The 20,155-nt window shown below is 37.8% G+C and overlaps 1 protein-coding gene across 5 annotated transcripts in view; it reads left to right on the forward strand.

Annotated features, from left to right (window-relative positions):
• The first annotated feature begins 280 nt into the window (after positions 1-280).
• The window catches only part of ehbp1l1b (EH domain binding protein 1-like 1b), a 30,460-nt gene continuing 10,585 nt past the window's right edge, over positions 281-20,155 (forward strand). Inside the window, exons 1-14 of one of the 5 annotated variants that reach the window (XM_088012752.1) lie at positions 287-752; positions 4,279-4,336; positions 5,431-5,526; positions 6,038-6,091; positions 6,891-7,069; positions 8,018-8,136; positions 8,258-8,347; positions 9,804-10,469; positions 13,026-13,091; positions 13,186-13,326; positions 13,466-13,681; positions 13,801-13,957; positions 17,224-17,538; positions 18,246-19,661. In XM_088012752.1, the coding sequence (XP_087868878.1) occupies positions 649-752; positions 4,279-4,336; positions 5,431-5,526; positions 6,038-6,091; positions 6,891-7,069; positions 8,018-8,136; positions 8,258-8,347; positions 9,804-10,469; positions 13,026-13,091; positions 13,186-13,326; positions 13,466-13,681; positions 13,801-13,957; positions 17,224-17,538; positions 18,246-19,661 (3,677 nt within the window). In that variant the 5' untranslated portion in view covers positions 287-648. Of the gene's footprint in view, positions 753-4,278; positions 4,337-5,430; positions 5,527-6,037; positions 6,092-6,890; positions 7,070-8,017; positions 8,137-8,257; positions 8,348-9,746; positions 10,470-13,025; positions 13,092-13,185; positions 13,327-13,465; positions 13,682-13,800; positions 13,958-17,223; positions 17,539-18,245; positions 19,662-20,155 lie in introns of all 5 variants that reach the window. The other 4 variants (XM_088012753.1, XM_088012749.1, XM_088012754.1 and 1 more) reach the window with 4 other exon arrangements.

Genomic DNA, 20,155 nt, shown 5'->3' on the forward strand with positions numbered 1-20,155 from the left:
TGATCCAAATCAGGGACAGAATTTACCAATACATGATTTTCACCCTTGAACACAGCAAAAAAGTTAGACTATGCAGAGTTGATTATGTGAAGGCTACATAAGGCTGCAACAGTGATACAGAAAGTCAGGGTCAAAGTCTCCAGGTATCACAGGGACTTTGCATAGCCTGCTGCTGCATCAACATAAACTCATTTTGCATATCCTCTCCCTCTCTCTCTCTTTCTCTACGTCTGTTAGACAGAAAAAGGGAGGGTTGGCTGAGTCAAGAGGAAGCAGATCTGTGTTACAACAACCCAGAGTTGAGTAAGCTGTGCTGCCTCCATGTGGATTATAGCCAAACAAGGGAAGACAAGCTGTCAATGAGAACTCCTGCAGTTGTTTAGTTGGGACTTTTTAAAGCCTCAGAGGGAAGTCAGGTTCTCTTTTGCCGCTCCTGCCTGTTGTCGTCGTTTTTACGCCAGGTTATATCTTGTGTAGTGCGCGTGCAGTTCGAGGTGTTGCAAATGAGCGCAAGTCGCAGCTTGTGCGAGTTTCATCAGCGGCGGATGAAGAGGAGGCAAACCCTCTTCTGAGGAACAGAACCAGCCGATAAAAGTTGGATTATTCAACTCTCCCTGGGTGTAAACTTTAACCTTACCAACAGCGGCGATGACTTCGGTCTGGAAACGACTCCAACGAGTCGGTAAAAAGGCTTCAAAGTTCCAGTTTATCGCTTCTTATCAGGAACTTGTCTTGGAGTGCACGAAGAAATGGTGAGTAACGTCGGTTTGTCTGCGATATGTCAACGTTTCTTTTACTGTTTGACTTGAAAACATTCTTCACGGGAGCTGTCTGTGTGTGTTATTAGCTATAATAAGGCTCCGTTATGGCCATGATCAGCCTCATGTTGTGGGTCTTTCCGCTAGACAGAGACAGCTGAGGGCGCCCCGCCCGCAGGCTGAAGCTAGTGGCAGTCGGTTCGATCCCCGACCCCGCCTTTGACAGATATCTTTGTGACACTTAACAGAAGGTCATTAAGTTTCTTTATCTTTAAAGGCAAAAGTCCGGCACACCTACATGTGTTATTGGTCTCAGGAATACGGTTAGGAAACACTTTAAGTTCGTTTGTTGGCGACTCTATTTAGACTTATAAACACACAAGCAAACTGTTGGGCAAAAACAGCGTTTCTGCACATTTCAGCGAACTAAATTTAAGCCTTTTTAAGACCTTCTCGAAGTCGGTGTGAATTATATTTTAGAACAATGTGAATTATTCAAGATCATTTAATATAATTTACTTAATGTATAGCTTATATTTAAGTTTTTATTTTCGTTCGATGAAGAATATAGGGCAATCATGAGTGTTGGGGGTTTTCCCTTTGAGCTTGACTGTTCTTGTGTCACTTTTTTAAAATAATTTTGAAGACCTGATCTTGGGTTAAACAGGAACCTACAAGGATTTGATTTATTTAGTCCAATAAGGTTGGGCTATTTTGACCCAAACTACTGGGCAAGGTTTTTAACTCAAAATATACATAAAATGATTAATAGCCTTAATACCTTAGGGCACTTTAAATGTTAAATGGTCTGACTGTACAGTTATCACCTTCTCTATGTAGACCAGTCTAACTGGTTAACACAACTACTAAATAAACCAATCACATTGTAGCAACTCGATGCATTCAAGCATGCAGAGTGGTGAAGATGACATGCTGGAGTTCAAACTGAGTTGATCAGGTTGGTGCAAATCTTCATGGATATGCAGTTAACTGATCTGCTACAGATTCACACTCTCTGGTGAATGTTTCCCACACCTTGTTGAATCAATACTATGAATTATTAAGGCAACCCTCAAAGCAAATGTGGAGCTGACTTATGAATACTTCACCATCAGAATCAAAACTGCCCCAAAGTGTCCAATTTATCTAACAGGCATAATTTCCAGAAAGATTTATTACCCACACATGGAGGTTCTGTTATTCTTTCTTTGAAGTTTAGTCAGCAAAGATCAGGTTATCTAGTTGAAAATGATGAACCTGAGGAAGAAAGCCCATTCTAGTCTTTTCTCTTAACTCAATGGTCTCAGATGTATTTTTATGTAGGTTTTAGTTATAAATACTTCTATTTCAACAACTTAAACCCAGCATTTGGGTTTAAGAAATAACCTAGCAGTTTTTAGCCTAAACCTGCATATTAATCTGGATAGGATTTCCAGTCTAAATTATCTGCTAAATCATTTTTCTCCTGCTATTTTTATGTGGAAATATATTTTATTTCAAAGCTGTTTCTATTGCCCCACTGAGTAAATTTCCTGCTATACAAAGCAGTTGGCAGCTGAGTCACAAAAATTGACTCTTACATAAACAGCCAATTGAATTAATCACAGCAGTAAGTTTAAAACTTCTTGTGTTAAGTGTTGGGTTAAGAATTTTTACCCTTTGTCCAAATGTCCTCCTGTTTTAAAAGCATATCTTTTGAAACAGGAACTGGAATTATTTAATTATTATAATTATGTAAGCGGCATGACAGCTCTCTGAAATGAAACTCAATATCTCAATCCCTGAAGATTTGACAAAGAAGTGAGAAAAAAGGATGAGGGATTATTAAGAGACAATGACACATAAAGAAATTGGGAAGTTTTTGTTATTATTGGTACAATTGTTGAGTATCAATAAAATACTCATTTATATAAATTAAATTAATTGTATAATAAAGCAATAAGAGAGAAATTCCAAGTAAGAAAGAGAAAGGATAAAGAAAAATCCTACAGCTTATCCAAAACATTGTGTGATTTGTACTTTAAACCGTACAAAGGTTTTGAACACCTCAAACATCACATCGTTTATCAGGTGCAGGAAGTGATAGCATGGGCCACGTGGAGGATTAGATATTCCTAAAAGCTTGTAATATGCAGTAAAATGAAGGCATGCACCTACTTTTTGAATGTTACAAAAAGCAGGTGTGGCTCTGAAAGCCACACATTGCTATTTATTTTTCAGTCCAGATGATTTACAGCCAATACTCCACTCTCTCATGTCTTTATAAAGAGTTTCTGGAGGTCAAAAACAGAAAGAGGAGACAGTGAGAAAACAAATCATAACTGATTGCAGCATTGGTCTGTATGCGGTGAATGTACAAATAAGCACCTCACTCCCTAGAAAGTCACAAGAATAACATGACTTTAAGCAGTGTTTTTTTTACTTCCTCCAAAGAAATCTGTCTAATCATTTCCTGTAGGTTTAAAATTTACTAGAGATAGGGCAAACAACCAGCAAAGTTTTTAAGAAACACAATAAAGACACCAACGTTGTTGTTTTGAACAGCCTTGTACTAATAACATGTTACTAACTTTAATTCCACCTCTATTGTCTGTAAAACCTCAGCCTAAGCTATCTATCATTACCCACAAGCTCTCCACTTACTTAATGATTTTGCATCTTTCATTTTTATGTCATAACTCATGACAGCCCTCTTTATTTCCTCCAAATCTACCTCATCTCCTCCAGCCATCATCCCCGCTGTGTGCCCCCCAGGCTATTTCTGAAGCCAACGCCGACCCACTAACACACATACCACATAAACACATGTGCACACAAAGCACTGTTGGCTTAGTTTAAACACTCACATACAAGGCAGCAGTGAGAGTCACAGAGCCATGGATGGAAACATGGGTTTCATATCACTTGACTGAGTTTCCGATGAGTTTTAAATAGTTTTAAGAAAAATGATTTGTATATTATACAATTAGATATCTGCAGGAAGACTATTGGGGGTTCCTTCTTCCTGTAAGAAGACATACTTCTCAGTCTGGTCACATGACTCTGTCGTTTCCGTTTTCACTTCCTGGAGCAAAGAGAGCACATGAAGTGATGCTACCAACACACACATGTACAAGAATGCACACCCTGTTCAGTCTAATAACAGATGAGCAGCTGCTTGGGTTATAAATACTGATAGACAAATTGGACATGTCACCATGCACTCCTGCAAAATCACACTCTCATACAACCAGCACTGACTTTTCTTGGTCGCAGTGCCAGTATTATTCAGCAGTGACAGTCATAAGACTTTGTGTTGGACCCCGTGGCATCGCATTTAGGCATAAAGTCCACTTTGTTCAGATGGTCTGAGATCTAATTTAAAAATGTTCCAAGTTCCATGTGAAAACCTTTTCCACATCCCCTTTTCTAGTCTTGTTCACTCGATCTTTCAAGCAGAGTGTGTACGAGGTGTAATTATTGAGTTACAACATTAGGCAAGGTCTGATTTCTGTTTTGGTGTGTTTGTATGTTTCTAAAGGCAACCGGACAAGCTGAGAGTGGTGTGGACCAGGAGGAACAGACGCATGTGCTCTAAGGTAAAGCTGAGATGACAAAAACACAACAGACTGTGTGTGTGTCATCAGGGGGATTCTCCTTTTGAGATCACACACAAAAGCCTTCCCTTAATCTGCAACAGTAACATAATTTTAAACAAATGAAAACCTAACTTGGCATTAGTTGATGTTCTGTCATTTTAACATCCCTCAGTATTTAAAATTAAAAAAATATATGCATTTGTTCAGTCTGCTTTCTAGAAGAATTTGCTGATGCATACCAAAACTTTGTATTTGTCAAAACTAAGAGAAAAACTCCAGCTTTGACTTAAAGGTTGTCGATGTGTCAACAGTGAATTTAAACCCCTAAACAGACATGCTAGAGAATAGCAAAGTTCAAGTTTGACACAGCCTCCCTTCCTCCAGAAAAAAGTTATGTTTATTTTGACTCCATTCTCCATGATGCATGAGGATTGTTTTCAGTAAAGATGCAGATAATCCTGTATGTTGAGGAGGTCTCTGCTTAGACCACCTCTATGACAGGACCAGAAATATGAAAATATGAGAGAGAATTTCAACCAAACTATTTAGGAAAGACATTTTTGCACATAACATAGAAGCCAATCAGATTGAAAACTTGTTCAGTTTTGCATTTGTATGTGATAGAATAAAGTTTTTACCTTTTGAGTTTACTAGTCTTTCACCTTTTTTGAACTTTGACTTCTTAGCTTCTGTCCTGCAACAGTTATACACATTTTAAAGATTTTCATCAAGTTAAGATGCCTCGATCTAAATCAAATGTAACTGTAACATCCATGATGTTCATGAGACAAAGAGGTGAATTGGCTGTAGGTCCTATAGCCTGATGCTCTAGCACATATCTGTGCCACAGCATGACAAATTAATGGCAACGGCAGAGACTGCCAGCTCCTACTTGCCATTTAAAGGACTGCAGGGGATTTTGATGCAGTAACACTGCTGGCCGAGGAGAGTCACAGTTATTACACATCTCCTCTCCTTGCTTGGGCATCAAGAAATGTGACTTGTGCTGTTAGATTTGCTACATCTGAAGAAAAAATAGTACCTCATAATTATTATAAGAGTGCATTTGTTAATGTTAACTTTTTATTGTGCAGCTCCACAGTTGGCAACCTGGGATAAAGAACCCCTACAGGGGAACGGTGATGTGGCCTGTTCCAGAAAACATCGACATCTCCGTTACGTTGTTCAAGGTATCACATTTCAATCACTCTGAGAGGTGATCCAGGAAACTGTTTATCTGTTTAACTTTTTTTTTCCACAAACAAACTGCTTACAGTATCTCTGTGCACTTTACACTCTCTAAAGTTTAACTCTACTCACTGTAAATTGCCTAGTCTTGCAATCTTTAACTGGGGCTGCATTCCTTTTAGATAAAGTTCTGGTTTTGCATATAATTTACCTAACAACCAAAATGCAAAGATTCTGAAGTGGAAGGCAAAATGAGGTGGAGTCTCTCCACCTCATTTTGTCTGCCTCAAAGTGAGCTGATGGGATACATGGACTTGTAAGATAAAATAATAATGTATAAAAAAGACTGAAGACATGAAGTTAATATTTTGAGTTGCACCTAGATTTAAAAAGTTGGCACGTCTGGAAGGGGCTTATGCATATCTAAATATAAAATTGTAGAAATAAAAGAAACAGAATCATTAAGTTTAGAGAGTATTTAATTAAAAACTAATTTTCTTATCACTCCTTTAGGAACCTAATGCGGATGAGTTTGAGGACAAGGAATGGACATTTGTGCTTGAAGGGGTAAGTATCTCTCTACTGTTTAAGATGCAAATTTACCCAAGTTCTTTTTACAGTGCAGTGTGCAAAAAGGTTTTGGTAACCTTTAACTTTTTTGTAATCATTTAAATAAATCTTTATGTCTTCAGGATTTCGAAGTAGTTGTTTATTTTTCCTGTATGCTTTTTCTTGCAATGTGTGCTTTAAAAAAGTGAATGTATTACTGCCTGGCTATTAAAGACATTTTATGTCATTAAAACTATTATTGAACAATCTTTGTAACAGGATTCTTTTCTGCATTAAATTAAATTCAGTTTACAAAAAGTGAAATTAAATGTTTTTATAACCTAATTATTTAAGATTCTTCAAAGGGTTTTTGTAGATGGGTTGGCTGTGGGCAGGAAGGATCTCCTGTAGCAGTCTGTTTTACAGCACCTTTGGAGATGCCTCTGACTGAAGACACTCTATAATAGTGTCATGAAGGGAATGCTGATGGTTGTCCATGATTTACTTAATTTTATGTGAAATCTCTCTTTGCAAACTGAGTATCTATAGACACAAGGTGTGTTTGTCAATTGACTTCTGACGTTTTTTTATGGATGAAGAACATTCCTTTTAAAATAGTGCATCACTAAATTCACAATACATAAAAATCAGCCAAAGTCCGAAGTCGGGCTCCTTGAAAATCCAGAGAAGTTAAGGGATGAGTTCCAACTTTTTCTCAATGATCACCTTAGCCTTAACAGATTAAACTTCCACTATAAAAATAAGCGGCAATTAAAATACTTTAAATTCAGAGATTGTTTCTACTGTTTATCCACAGGAGAACAAAGGTCACCGCAAGGTGCTAGCTTCCGCTGACATCAACCTGAAGCGCTTCGCCAGTCCCACGCCGACCCAGACTGACCTGACTCTGAAGCTGAAGCCACTGTCGGTCAAAGTGGTGGAGGCTGAGCTCAAGTTGTCTCTGTCTTGTGTCTTCATTCGAGAAGGAAAAGCTACGTAAGTTGTTTGAATTACTTCACTGTCTTCTACTGTAAAAAAGTCTGAAAAAATTAATCTTCTGATGGAGTAGCCAGTCTTTGACTGAAATTCCACATTTCTTACTTAATTTTTTTACCAGGATCAAACATAAAAAGGGGTCCCATGTTCTCTCTTAGTCTTTCTTTGCATCAGCTTACCCCACGTACTTTCTATAAGATTACAGTTTAGAAACAGAGATAGCCATAGTAGAAGGTTCATTTTCTGTCTGGTGAAGCAGTTCTGTATTGATGTGTACACATGTTTTGGGTCAATATTGTCCAAAAAGACTTGATGACGCTTTATTAGTTTTCTAGCAGATGCCACCAGATTTTTGCTTTTAAACTCTTAAACTCACATCACATAGTTCCAGTTAATGTCCCTGTAGCGCTTAGCAAACTGCACTTGTTTGGGTTTATGATGGTAGGACAGAAAAAAGGCCTTTTGATGGCATATTTGTCTAAGAAGTAGTTTTCTGAGGGAGATATCACAATATTTTAATCTATAAATATCAATGCCTGTGTGTCTTATTTGGATGTATGTGCTCTTGTCTTTCCTATTTTGAGGAGGAGCAAGGTGAAATTGGCCTCTGTATCATATTAGGAAGTTATGAATGACTAATTTAAAGTTCTTAGACACTTTACAGAAATGCTTGAGTTAGTTTATCTTAAATTAATTGTTGGAGAGTCAATAGTGTTGGATTTTTTTTGTTCTTACAAAATAAGCATGAGTGTGAAGGTCACTGTTTTCCCCAATACTTGCATTGCATGATTCTTTGATGATTTCTTCTAATTTTTAATTAAGTTAGTAGGAATAAAATACACATTTTGGGGTCAAATGTATCACATATTTGATGATTCAATGCCTCAGAGTGATGTTGCCTACCCATCTGTAACAGTGGTGTAATAAGGGTTTGTTACTGTTTCTCAGTGATGAAGACATGCAGAGTCTTGCCAGCCTCATGAGTGTCAAACCCACTGATATTGGCAACCTGGAAGACTTCAATGAGAGCGATGAAGAGGAGGACCGGAAGTCTGTCACTGCCGCAGGTAGGTAGAACGTTTTCCTGATTTGATTCATTTCCTATCATCACGCCAACCTTCCCCGTTATTCTGCTCTGTTTTTCTGACTTCTTCTCTGCTGGACTCTTTCCATTAATGGCTCCTGCAGTTGTTCCACACACACTAACTCGTCCAAACCGTCCCGCTCCCCTTCCTCCTGACAGCCGAACATCCACTGGAGTCACTTTGCCAGCTTCAGGTAGCTCCATCTTGCCTTTTCTGTCACTATTTTTCCTTGCCAGAGAAGAGGAGGTGTGGATGGGAACACTGTCTGTCTGTCTGCATCAGCTGCTAAAGCACTCAGATTGTCTCGCAGTATTTCACACAGTCCTGTCACTCGCCCTGCTGCTGAAACCCACATACTTCTCACTTAAACACTAAACACATCAGACTCCAGCCGTCACTGTTCTGAAGTACATCTGCTAGGATGAACAGTTTTAGCTGCGGGACATATAAAAACAGCTCTGTCAGCCTTTGCCAATGTGAAACCTCAGAACTGAGATCTTAAAACCTTTTTGAAATGCAGGAAAATGTCCTCTGTCGATTCCTGTTTCAGTATTCGCCAATAAAAAAAAATTCAGTTAATCCCAAATTATTTGTAGAAAATCTGACAATTTTTAAAAGTATCGGGAAGCTTAAATATCTAGGCACAGTGCTACCTGACACATTATTGGCTGACATTTCTTTTTCTTTTTCGGTGTTTTTAATGTTTTTATCTTTTCTTTTTATCTATTTATTAATTTCTTTTTATTTCTCTTTCTCACTGTTTACGTTTTAATGATAAACATGATAACAACAGAAACGTAAGGGAATTTTAAAAGAGCTATATCTAGAGGTTAGAGTCCTTGTCAAACGGCGTTTTGACTAAAGTCCAAAGGGTTGGAGTCCCAGTTGACAGCGTCTCAACTAAAGTTCTACAGCTTTTTATTTCTCTTTCTCACTGTTTACGTTTTAATTATGTTTTTAAATCTCTTTCTCACTGTTTATTACATGCTGTTTTTATTTTAATTATGTAAAGCACTTTGAAATGCCTTGCTGCTGAAATGTGCTGTACAAATACAATTTGATTAATTGATTGATTGATTGATTGATTGATTGATTGATTGATTGATTGATTGATTGATTGATTGATTGATTGATTGATTGATTGATTGATTGACATTTGCAGAGTAGCCAATCCAAGAGCACCATTTATTCATTTTTCTTGGCACTGATTGGCTGTAGTCCAAAAAAGACCGTCGACGTTAGATTTTGCGGTCACACTAAGATGTGCATATCAATGCAAATAAAGGTACATGTTCTGTTTCAACTATTAAAATGGACAGTTATATGCATTTTTAGTTGTGGTCCCTAAACCCCAACAAATACCAGGGGTTCACTTTAAAATACCATTGAATGCTTCAAGAGATTTCCAATGTTATTTAGCTCTTACTTTTGCATTCAATACAATTACTACTGGATCAGATTTATCAGGAAGCACGCTTAGTTTTGCTTTAAGACATGTGATTCACATGACTTTATCACCACTGACAGTCATGTGATCCTACCATTGTTTCATTATTTATTGCCTGTCACAACCCTCTTTGTCATTTTCATAGTTTCTCTTTTTCCACGCCCCATCTTTCATCATTGTTTTGTTCCGTCTATTAATCCAGCCGGTGGGCATGATGTTGATCCCTCCACTTCCATTCTTCATTCTCGCCCTCCTCTGCCAAATGCTCCACGTCCCTCTCCCCGGCGTTCCCGACATCTGTTCTCAGCTGCTCCTGTCCAATCAGACATCCAACCTGCACCTGGCCCCTCCCCTCAGCCTTCGCCCAGGTCTAAGCGGACGAAAATAGCCAGCACTGCCCTTTCAGACACTCCTGTGTGTGACTCTGTAACTAGTCCTCCTGAAATGCAGGCCATAGAAAAGCCTCATCCAGTTCAGAGTGCCTCCTCTGCCTGTTTGCTCCCTGAAAATTCAGCAACATCCAAATCTTCCTGTAATACGTCTCCAGCTTTTGCAGAGACTTCTTCACCTCTGACCTCAAATACACCCCCAGCTCTGTCTTCAGAGCTGCTCAAGCTTCCCCATTCTTCATCACCATCACCTAAAACAGCAATAACATCCTCATCCATGTCTTCTCCAACCACATCTCTCATTGTATCCACTGCTGTGACCCATAAGCCAATCTCAGCAGCCTGCCAGCTTCCTGCTCCCAAATTTACTTCCCTCCAAAGACCCGCTCTGCCCCACGAGAATCAGTCTGTTCAGCCTCCTGTCACATGGACCCTCTCTCAGCCCCCTTCTCTGCCCAGAATCTTCCAGGCAGGGCCAGGTAATGCTAACAGGAAGCAGGCTGGCATACACACTGCAAAAATGCAAAAGTAATTTTGATCTAGTTTCCAGTGCAAATATCTTACTATACTTGAAATAAGACAAAACTAACTTACAAGTAACTTATCAGCAAGAAAGAAGAGCCTGTTTTGAGTGAATTATTCCTTAATTTTGATGAAAAAGTTGTGTTTCTATTGGCAAATAATTTCACTTATAACAAGACATTTTTCCCATGTTATAATTGAAATAATCTGCCTATTGAACTTGTAATTAATATTAAGAAATTATTTACTTAAAACAAGCTCCTATTTCTTGCCAAAAAGTTACTTATAAGTTAGTTTTGTCTTACTTCATGTGTAGTAAGATATTTGCACTAGAAACTAGACCAAAATTACTTGGTAAGATTTTGTGTTTTTGCAGTGCATGCATGCCTCATACTCTCAGCTGCATGTTGTTATTAGTGGTGGTCTTGTGAAATGCTTTAAACTAGTGGGGTGGGTTTGTTTGTGGACTGTGCATGATGATTGATAAAAATTGTTAAGTTTAACATTTAAATGTTTTATCGGTGATGTTGTGTTTCACCCAGGGAGTGGATGCACCTACTTGAACTCATCTTTTTCATTGTCTTTTTTTCAGTCAAAATTCAAACCTCTGACTAATTTTTGTGACTTGTGACCAAGCCTGTCACGATAACATAAGGATGCATTTGTAGTTTATTTTTTAAGGTTGGAATAATTTAAAAAGTAAAAGAAAACTAACATTTGATTTTAAATGTATTTTAGATTCAAGTATATTCATACATCCTCTCGTATTAAATGCCCTTTGAAAAGTTGCAGAGAAATGGAAAACTATGCAGCTGTTAACGAGCCTCTAGCTGGACATTTGTCCACCCTTCTTTACAAAATAAATACTTGAAAAAGGTTCCATCTCTTGGAGCTTCAGTGCTTTTAAGCATACAGTGGTGGACAAATGTTGAATTAGTTTGAAGTTGCAGTCGATCATGCAGCTTAATGTAAACCTAAATGACATACTTTTACTTTCAGGTAAAGGTTTTTTTGGCAATGCACATTTATCACTGGCATAAATATTAGAAGCTAAATATGCATATCTTTAGCCTATTTTCAAACTTGTACACCAAATTAATTTTGTTGTAATTCATTTGAGTTGCTTATTGTATGTATGACCTTTTCACCCCAAGCTCTGATGCATCCGGGCCTAAAACAATGGCTTTCGTCCCCATGTATGCAAACTTTAAGCACCAACACATCTACACACTTCAACTCAAAACCAGTGACACAAAAGTCCATCTTCTGAAGTCTTCTACAGTCTAAACAACATATTCAGTAGAAAACATTACACGAAGGCTGCAAATGAATAGAAAACAAATGGAAATTTTAACGAAGGCAGTGAGATAGAAAACTACAGACTTTAATTATTCACTAAGTGAAATAAACATTAAAGAGTTATAAGGCAGGTGTAATTCAGAGAAAGCCAAACAGGAACCAAATAAGGTCAAACAAATGTGTATGAATGGCAGGAATAAAATATGAGGTTCAGCAAACAAACTGCACAGTGAAGTGGAAATAACCAGAAGGAAAATAGGCAGAGTTTATACAGGAGGAAGTACGAATTAATAAGAGTTCCTGTTGTTGCTGTAACCTGAACAGAGTGACTGAGCTGCTTGAATCCTCTCTAAAGTGCAGTTTAAAATAAATAGTTGGATAAAAGACATTGAAGAATGCACATGTCTACATATCCGCATATTGAAATAGAACATGAGTCAGATTAGCTGCACTTACACTGAGATTAAATCTCAGTGTGAAGGATTCTATTTTCCAACTAAGGTTAATTCTGAAAGGTATTAATTACAGTAGATTTTATTTATGGGTATATGTAAAAAAAATAGAAAATTCTGCATCTTTTTCATTTCACTTTAAATCTGAGCTACTTTGTCTTAGTCTGCTATGGAAATCCAAATAAAATACACCATTTGTAAGGGGTTGTAATATTTTTATTTTTTTGCACTGTAATGATAAAGATCCCTTTAACTGATAAAAAAAAATGCAACAAACACTGTAATTTTTTGAACAGTAACTAAACTTTGAGAACCACCGTAAGCAGAGCTTTTAACCTGTCCAGACTAGTGGATTTTAAATGAGAGGTGTTGGTTGCAGCTTTTGATTTGTGTTTTCCTAACCTTAGGTTACAAAATCAGTAGAGGAAAAACTAAAGAAGAATGAAGACGAACTCTTCATCCTGACTGAGCTTACTGTGTAATGTTCTATCTTTTTAGAGGATTTGGGTTTTATTAAGCCAGGTAACAGAAGGAAACTAAGGCTGCATCGTTCCTACTTCTGAACACAACCTCTTGGAGATCAGAGCATTGCAAACGTAATGAGAAAGCAGAACAAGTTTTCACTAAATCTGAAAAAAGCAAAGGTTTCATCTGTGGTTTCCAAACTGCATGTTTGTTTTCCATCCATTTTCTTTTTTGCTTTTTGTCTTAAGTTTCTGATTTATCTTTTTCTAACTGCTCCTCTTTCTGCTGTCCTTTAAGCTCCACCAGTGCACCAACAGCGCCCCCAAGAGGTTCAGATCATAGATGATTCTGCTTCAAGCTCTGGTGTGTCTTTTCTCTTTACTGCTTATCCGGTTCATCCCTATATTATTTCATTTTTACTCTTGCCTCCTCTGCCATCTTCCCCCCTGCACATCAGGCCGTTCCCACGTTTTCAGACCGCAGGTTGTGAAATCCTTCGCACGCCCCACCTCTCCCTCTCCTTTATCCACCAATTCTTCTCCACTTTCATCATCATCTTCATCATCATCTCTCCCTAAATGTCCGCCCTCTGGCTCAGGTAACCATTGTGTTGGGGCTACCTCACTTCCAACATGTTTTCTACCCCCTTCTGCATCCTCCTCTGTTAGTTCTTCTGCATATGAGTTTTCTTTCTGTTTCCTCCTGTGTTTTCTATCTTTCCTCTTTGTTTCTGTCAGTTACTCAGGGGCTTTGGCCTACATCAGACCCCGCTCCAGCCACTGGAAACATTTCCCCCGTCCCTCTGCTGACTAGTCCAGATCTTGATGCTCTCTGTGACCCAGAGATTCCAGCTCTTTCTGCCACCCTTTTATCCTCTTCGACTTTTTTCTCCTCCTCTCTCATTTTTACTCATTCTTCACCTCCTTCTGCTCAAATCAGCTCTAGTCAAACAGGTACACCAGCTTTTTAATACACCTGTCTCATGTATTTATTTATTTGTATCAGCTTTGGGTAATTTGAAATCTTGCTTTTCTAACTCTAATGATTTTTTCCTTGATTTCTGTCTTTGTAGGCTCATCGGTCTCTGTCCCTCTGGTAGCTAAAGAGACAACTGTAAGTCCAATGAGCCAAGACAAAACGTCTCCTACCAGTAAACAGACAGACACAAACAGAAGAACATTGGAAGAGCCAAAGCTGATTATCGCAGAGAGCAAAGCTGGAAAGACCAGGTGAGTTCAGAGCTTAATTTAGAGTCTTGCTTTGGTTCTTTTAGTCTGTCGGGTCAGAGGAAATTAATCTGTCAACAGTGAACAGATCTTAAAAAGAAAGTGGATAGAAATGTATTATGATGTTGTGTTCAGGCTAAAAGAAGAAAACCTAGCCTTGGGGAAGTTTTGAAATCTTCACATTTCGTCATGTTACAACCTCAAAGTTATTTAAAGTCATGCATAATTGGGATGTTAAAGGAATGATTGATGGTTTTTAAAACTTTGACAAGCAACAAAAGCCTCAAAGCTTTTGGGATATCTCTACCTTTTTATACACCTTACTCCAAAAGTTTCTTATTAGCAAAAGGCAAAAGTTAGGATAGACTGGAAGCAGATCGTCCACTGATTCTCACAGATTCCAGATATTTCTTATTTCCCCTGCATTTAAATGGAATATTCTTTTCAGCAATTGATCTATTGTGCTACATCCAGATTTGTGCGGTGCATAAATAATAGTTGCCCTGTCAACAGACTATTATACTCACACTGTGAATCTTCACAGCTTCTTCAGTGTTGCCACAGGCTTTGGAGAAATCTTTGTTGGACAACTTCAGGCCAGGTTGAAGTGCTCCCCGCCTGACATTTCAGTTCATGCCTTGGTAGATTTGTAGTTGTGCCTTTCTCTTCCATTTTTCAGAGAATGGATTGAAAAGTTGTTGAAAGCTTAGAATAGCGTTTTTCATCTAAACCTGCTTTAAACTTGTCTTCTTCAATTCAAATGCAGACGACATTTTTCAAAAAAAATTGCATTGTTTTTCGTTTACCTCCCAATTATGTACTGCATTTTGTTGGCCTGCTACCAGAAATCCTAACACAATACATGTCTATTTGTGGTTGTAATGTGACAAAATAAAAAAAAAAGTTTAGACATACATTAGCATGGTGCTCTGTCTGGAAAACGTGAGAAGGGCTGTTGCCTTTGGAAGGTTTTTGAACATATTTTAGCTTCCATTATTATTAATTGCTTCAGCAAAGTATTGACCTAGAATAAACATATTATATTGGGAAATATTGATTTATCCTTCATACTCTGTCCAGTGGTCCAATCATACAAAAACTATTACTAAAAAACAATAATTTACCCAACATATCTGTGATGGAGTAACATGATCCATTTAGACCATAAATTCTCTTAAATAGTTTTTTAATGTGTTTTCTGCAATGCTACATAATTGTTTAACAGAATTTCCTGAATCTCTGAAAAATATTGAAACTTTCATGGACTCATGTAGTTAATAAAACTATGCATGCTTTGTGACTGTAGAACTGTTTCTAGAACAGATTTTCCTTAAGCAGTTGTCAGTATTTAGATGATGATCAGTCGACTTGATTAATCACTGAGTTGGGAACAGACTGCATTTATGAAACTTAAAACTAAGACAATACTTTCGGAGTGGAAAGGAAATCCTTAAGATTCAGTTATTTTCAGTTACATATATTTTATTTCTTTAATCGTTTTTATCTGAAATGAAGGTAGTCATGGAGGATTAAACTTTCTGCATGTAAAGTGACTTTTTTGTTGCATGCCAACTACTAATCTACTAACAGTGATGAAACATCATGATGGACAAATCCGACAGGATTCTCTCAGTTTCCCCATCATGACTGTGAAGCCCTGCTTGGTTTGTTCTGCTCAGATCACATTTGGCTCAATGTATGCTGCTGGAGTTATTTTCACTGTGTGATTTTAATGTTTTACAACAATTATGCATTTTTTATTAGTTTTTATCGAGTGACAAAAAGAGCTATACTTAATTTTTTATTTAAATAAGTTAAAACTCTGAAATTTGTGCAATTATTTAAAAGTTTTGGAAAATATAAAATTTGTAATCCAGTAAGGAAAGTACTGTTAAATAAAAATATTAGGGTTAATAAATTGCATATTCAGACATGTATATGTGCTATGTTTTAATATTTTTTTTATTTGCATGTGGGAAAGATTTGTCATGTGTGCAGTCACTGTCCCTGTTTTGAGTCTTCATGTTAAGAAAACCTTTTAATCAAATGAAAATTTTCTCGTTAGCGGCTGATATTATTCTACTGTTCTTGATAGGACAATGTGAAAACTCACTTTTTATTCTGCTGTGTAACTCCAAATGAAAACATGTTACAGTACATGGTTGCATGCGACCAGGTGTGCTTCCAGAAAATTTCAGTGGGTGGTCAGAGAGAATCCATTGATAATATTGGCACACTAAAACCAAAACCAATATAAGGGCTGCCTCTGCCCTTATTGTTGCTGTACACTGCTGGTCAGCTGACTGAAAGCTATTTTACTTTTATCTCACATAAAAAGAAAGAAAAATATGGCTGTTTAGTAATATTTCTGGTTGTCAGTCATATGTGGAGGCTAAAGAAGCTCCATAATTGATTATGATTTTCTGTTTTAAAATTATAATTGGGAAGGTATCTATATTATTCAGCTGGTTTCAGGCTCTTTGATATAATAGCTCATGTTGATTAAGCAGCAAATATGAGTGTGTTACCACTGTTTCACAATGAAAGGCAGAATGACAAAAAGGTGTATCAATTTTTTCCTATGAGATTCAAAATAAATATTACAATTATCACAGTTAATATGTTAATTACTTCAGAAGCAGAATAAATTAATGTCTTTTTAAATAAAATATTCAAAAATAAAAGACATGCTCCAAATAAATGAAGAAATAAACGTAACTCAATAAACCCTTCCCTTTTTCACATTCATATTTTTACATATTCTTATAAAATATGCTTAACATAAGGCTGCAAAATGAATAGATTTAATGGGTCCCTTAAAAGTCCTCATTACTCTTTGGTGGTGCCATTGTTCTGATGAGGAGTAGAAGAAAGTGAAAAACATTTTTGTCTGATTCATTTTTTGTTTTGTGTATCAACTAAAGACAAGCATGTGGTAACAGGTTAGGACCGGATTTTTTTGACAAGTTTTATCATCATTTATGAAGATCCAAATAGCCCCAAGCTAACCAAGCTGAGTGATTCCTCTTGCTGATACAAATCAAGGCTTCTGAGAAATCTCTGCCTGCAGTTTCTCAATACCTCAGTTTGCTTTGTGTGCTTCTGGTTTTGGAGCTTCCGGGTTGCTAACAGCTGCACTTCACTTCCTGTTGCAAGAATCCTCCTCTTTCTCCCTGCATTTAAGATAACCAACAGCTCTGCAGCGTGTCCTCATGCTCAGTCTCGTCTAATCACCTGTTGAGTCTGATTGCTTATATCTCTGTCCTCAGTCCTGCTCAGCCCTGCTCAGAGCTGATCATAGCCCCGCCACCTCCATGGCCCTTTTCCTGCACTGAGCGCTCCACCTCTGAGCAGCCCTCCACCTCTGTCGTTGCTGCGTTTATCACACCTAAGCAGTCAGATGTTGAGAAAAAAACTGAATCGAAAAACCAAATCAGTGAGAGCGTTGTAAGTGATAAACTGTCCAGAAAAACACCTGAATGTGACTATGAGAACAAAACACTTAACCAGAAACAGAAATCAGGGGTATTGTTTCTGGAAGAGGACAACTCTAGGTGTGATGCAATCAAAAGGTGTCCTGCAGGGTGAGTTTTTCTTATTTTAATGACAAGATCAATGTCACAAAAATAAATACAGAGTGCTTTGCAAAAGCCATCATCGCTTTTTAATTTGATCACATTATAAAAACAAACTTTATTGTGTTTTACTGGGGTTGCATGTGGAAAATGAACACAAAAAGTGCATGATTAAGAAGTGGAATGAAAAGGATACATGATTTTTCATATTTATTTTTAACAAACAAAAATTTGAAAAGTGTGCCTTCATGTTTAGCCTCCTTTATATCACCATAAAACCTGGAGGGGACACAATATCTGGAACACAGCAGCCCCATTTTAAATCATGGTGGTGGCAGCATCATGGTGTCATGGTGTTTTTTGGAGATATTGGGAAGATGGATGGAAGTAAATACAAGGCAATGCTGTAGGAAAACCTGTTCAGGCTGCAAATTACTTGAAACTATAGTGTGGAGGTTCACATTCCAACCAACTAAACTAAAAACTATTAGATGATTAATTTATGAACTATTTTCCTGTCAGTGTTTTGTGTTGCTTTATCACATGAAATCCCTATAAAATACACTGAAGTTTGTGTTTGTAGCATTGCAAAATGTGAAAAAGTCCCAGAGTGTGAATACTTTTGCAATGCACATTAACACAGGTCTTCAGAATGTGAGGTGATGCTGACAAAGAAAACCCAAAAGTTAAGCCTTTTTATTTTATCTGTTCTGCAGTCTTGAAAGTAAAACAAATGAAAAGCCATCACTGACAGAACAGTTTGAGGGAGCAGCCGAGAAGGAGAAACAGTCAGAAATCCAAAAGAAAGAGGAGGACAGGAGAAGGAAGGAGGAGGAAGAAAAAAAGATGCAACAGAAGCAGAAAGAGGAGGAGATGCGAAAGCATGAGGAAGAGCGGAAAAGACTGCTGGAAGAGGAGAAGAGGAAGCTCCTGCAGGAGGAAGAGGATGCAAAGAAGGAGAGAGAGAAGAGGAAACTCGAAGAGGCAAGACTGCTGAGGGAGAAGAGAGACAAACAGGAGAAAATGAAGGAGGAAGAGGAACAGAAGAAAAGAGAACAGGAGAGGAAGTTTCTGGAGTCAGAAGCAGAAAAACAAAAACTGAAGAGAGAGGAGGAGAAACGGCAAGAGAGAGAAAGATTCATGAAGAAGATGGAGGAGGAGAAAATGAGACTCTTGGAAGAGGAAAAGACGAGGAAGATTGAGGAAAGACTTTTGAAAGAGGCAAAAGAGAAGGAACAACAGAAAATAAGAGAGGATGAAGAGAAGAAGAAACAAGAAGCAGAGAAAAGGAGATGTGAGGAGGAGGAAAGAAAGCAGAAAGAGGAGAAGAGACTGAAAGAGGCAGAGAAGAGAAAGAAGGAGGAGGAAGACGAGAAAAGGAAGGCAGAAGAAAAAAAGAAGTTGGATGATGAGAGCAAGAGAAGAGAGGAACAGGAGAAAAGAATTAAAGATATGGAAGAGAGAAAAAAGAGAGAGGAAGAGAGAAGAGCCAAAGAAGCAGAGGAGAAAAGAAAAAAAGAACAGGAAGAAAAAGAGAGACTTTTCAGAGAAGAGACAGAGAGGATGGAGAGGAAGAAGAAGGAGGAAGAGGAGAAAAGGCGTGAAGAGGAAGATAGGAAGAAAGTGAGCCAGAGAGAGAAGGAAAGGATGCAGAAGGAGGCAGAAGAGAGAAAGAAGAGAGAAGAAGAGAAGCAGAGAAAGCTGCAAGAGGAGCAAAGGAGGCTGGAAGCAGAAAAGAAAATGAAAGAAGAGAAAGAAGAGGAGGAAAAGAAAAAGAAAGAAGAGGAGGAAAAGAAAAAGAAAGAAGAGCAAAAGAAGAAGCTTTTGCAGCAGAAGGAGGAGATAGAGATCAGAAAGAAAAAAGAGGAGGAGAAGACGAAAAGCCCCCCAGTCAGCATTCTGGAGGAAAACAAGTCAGATGAGGACAAGGAGAAGATGAAAACCACCTCTTCACTTGGTTTCAATAAATCCCAAACGGATGTCAAAGGTGAAACACAAACTCAACCTCCTGCTCTACGGTTCCCTCCACTGGTGAAAAACGGCATTACAGCCAAACATCTGCCTGAACAAATTTCCCTTCAGTCAGAAGAAGGAAAGAAACTGAGTGAACCGAACTCTGCTTTTGAAAAGCGGTAAGTTTCAGTAACGATGTGGAGCTGTAACCAACTGGTGTTTGCTGCTTTGTGTGGTCTGCTTCTGTGCTTACAATAAAATCTAAGGATTTTACTTGTAAAATTAACTATCTTCAAAAATTAAAGCTCTCACCTATTTTGTTACTGAGCTGACTTATTCCATTTTTATGATATTTCTTACATGTGGTGTTGTGCTTACTCTTTGCAATGAACTCTGGTATGGGGTTGGAAAGACTGATTCCTTTAATTAACTAAAAATAGGAATGAAGTTTTCTTTCTCTCTTTCTCTTCCAATCATCTGAACCCTCAATGCAACATAAAGTCGAGCTTTTCAGAACAAAAGAAACTCGTCAGCAGTAATTTTTTTTAAGTAAAATATATAAGAATCATTCATCATCTTTGATACATAATATTGCTGAAGTTTAAGAAATATTCTTGCCCTGGTTTTCTATAACATCTCACAGCCTGTGTCACATATAATTATACCACAGTGG

Source organism: Poecilia mexicana, unplaced genomic scaffold (assembly GCF_051168715.1).
Source record: "Poecilia mexicana isolate PSO_F unplaced genomic scaffold, ASM5116871v1 scaffold_14, whole genome shotgun sequence".
NCBI classification, from domain to species: domain Eukaryota; kingdom Metazoa; phylum Chordata; class Actinopteri; order Cyprinodontiformes; family Poeciliidae; genus Poecilia; species Poecilia mexicana.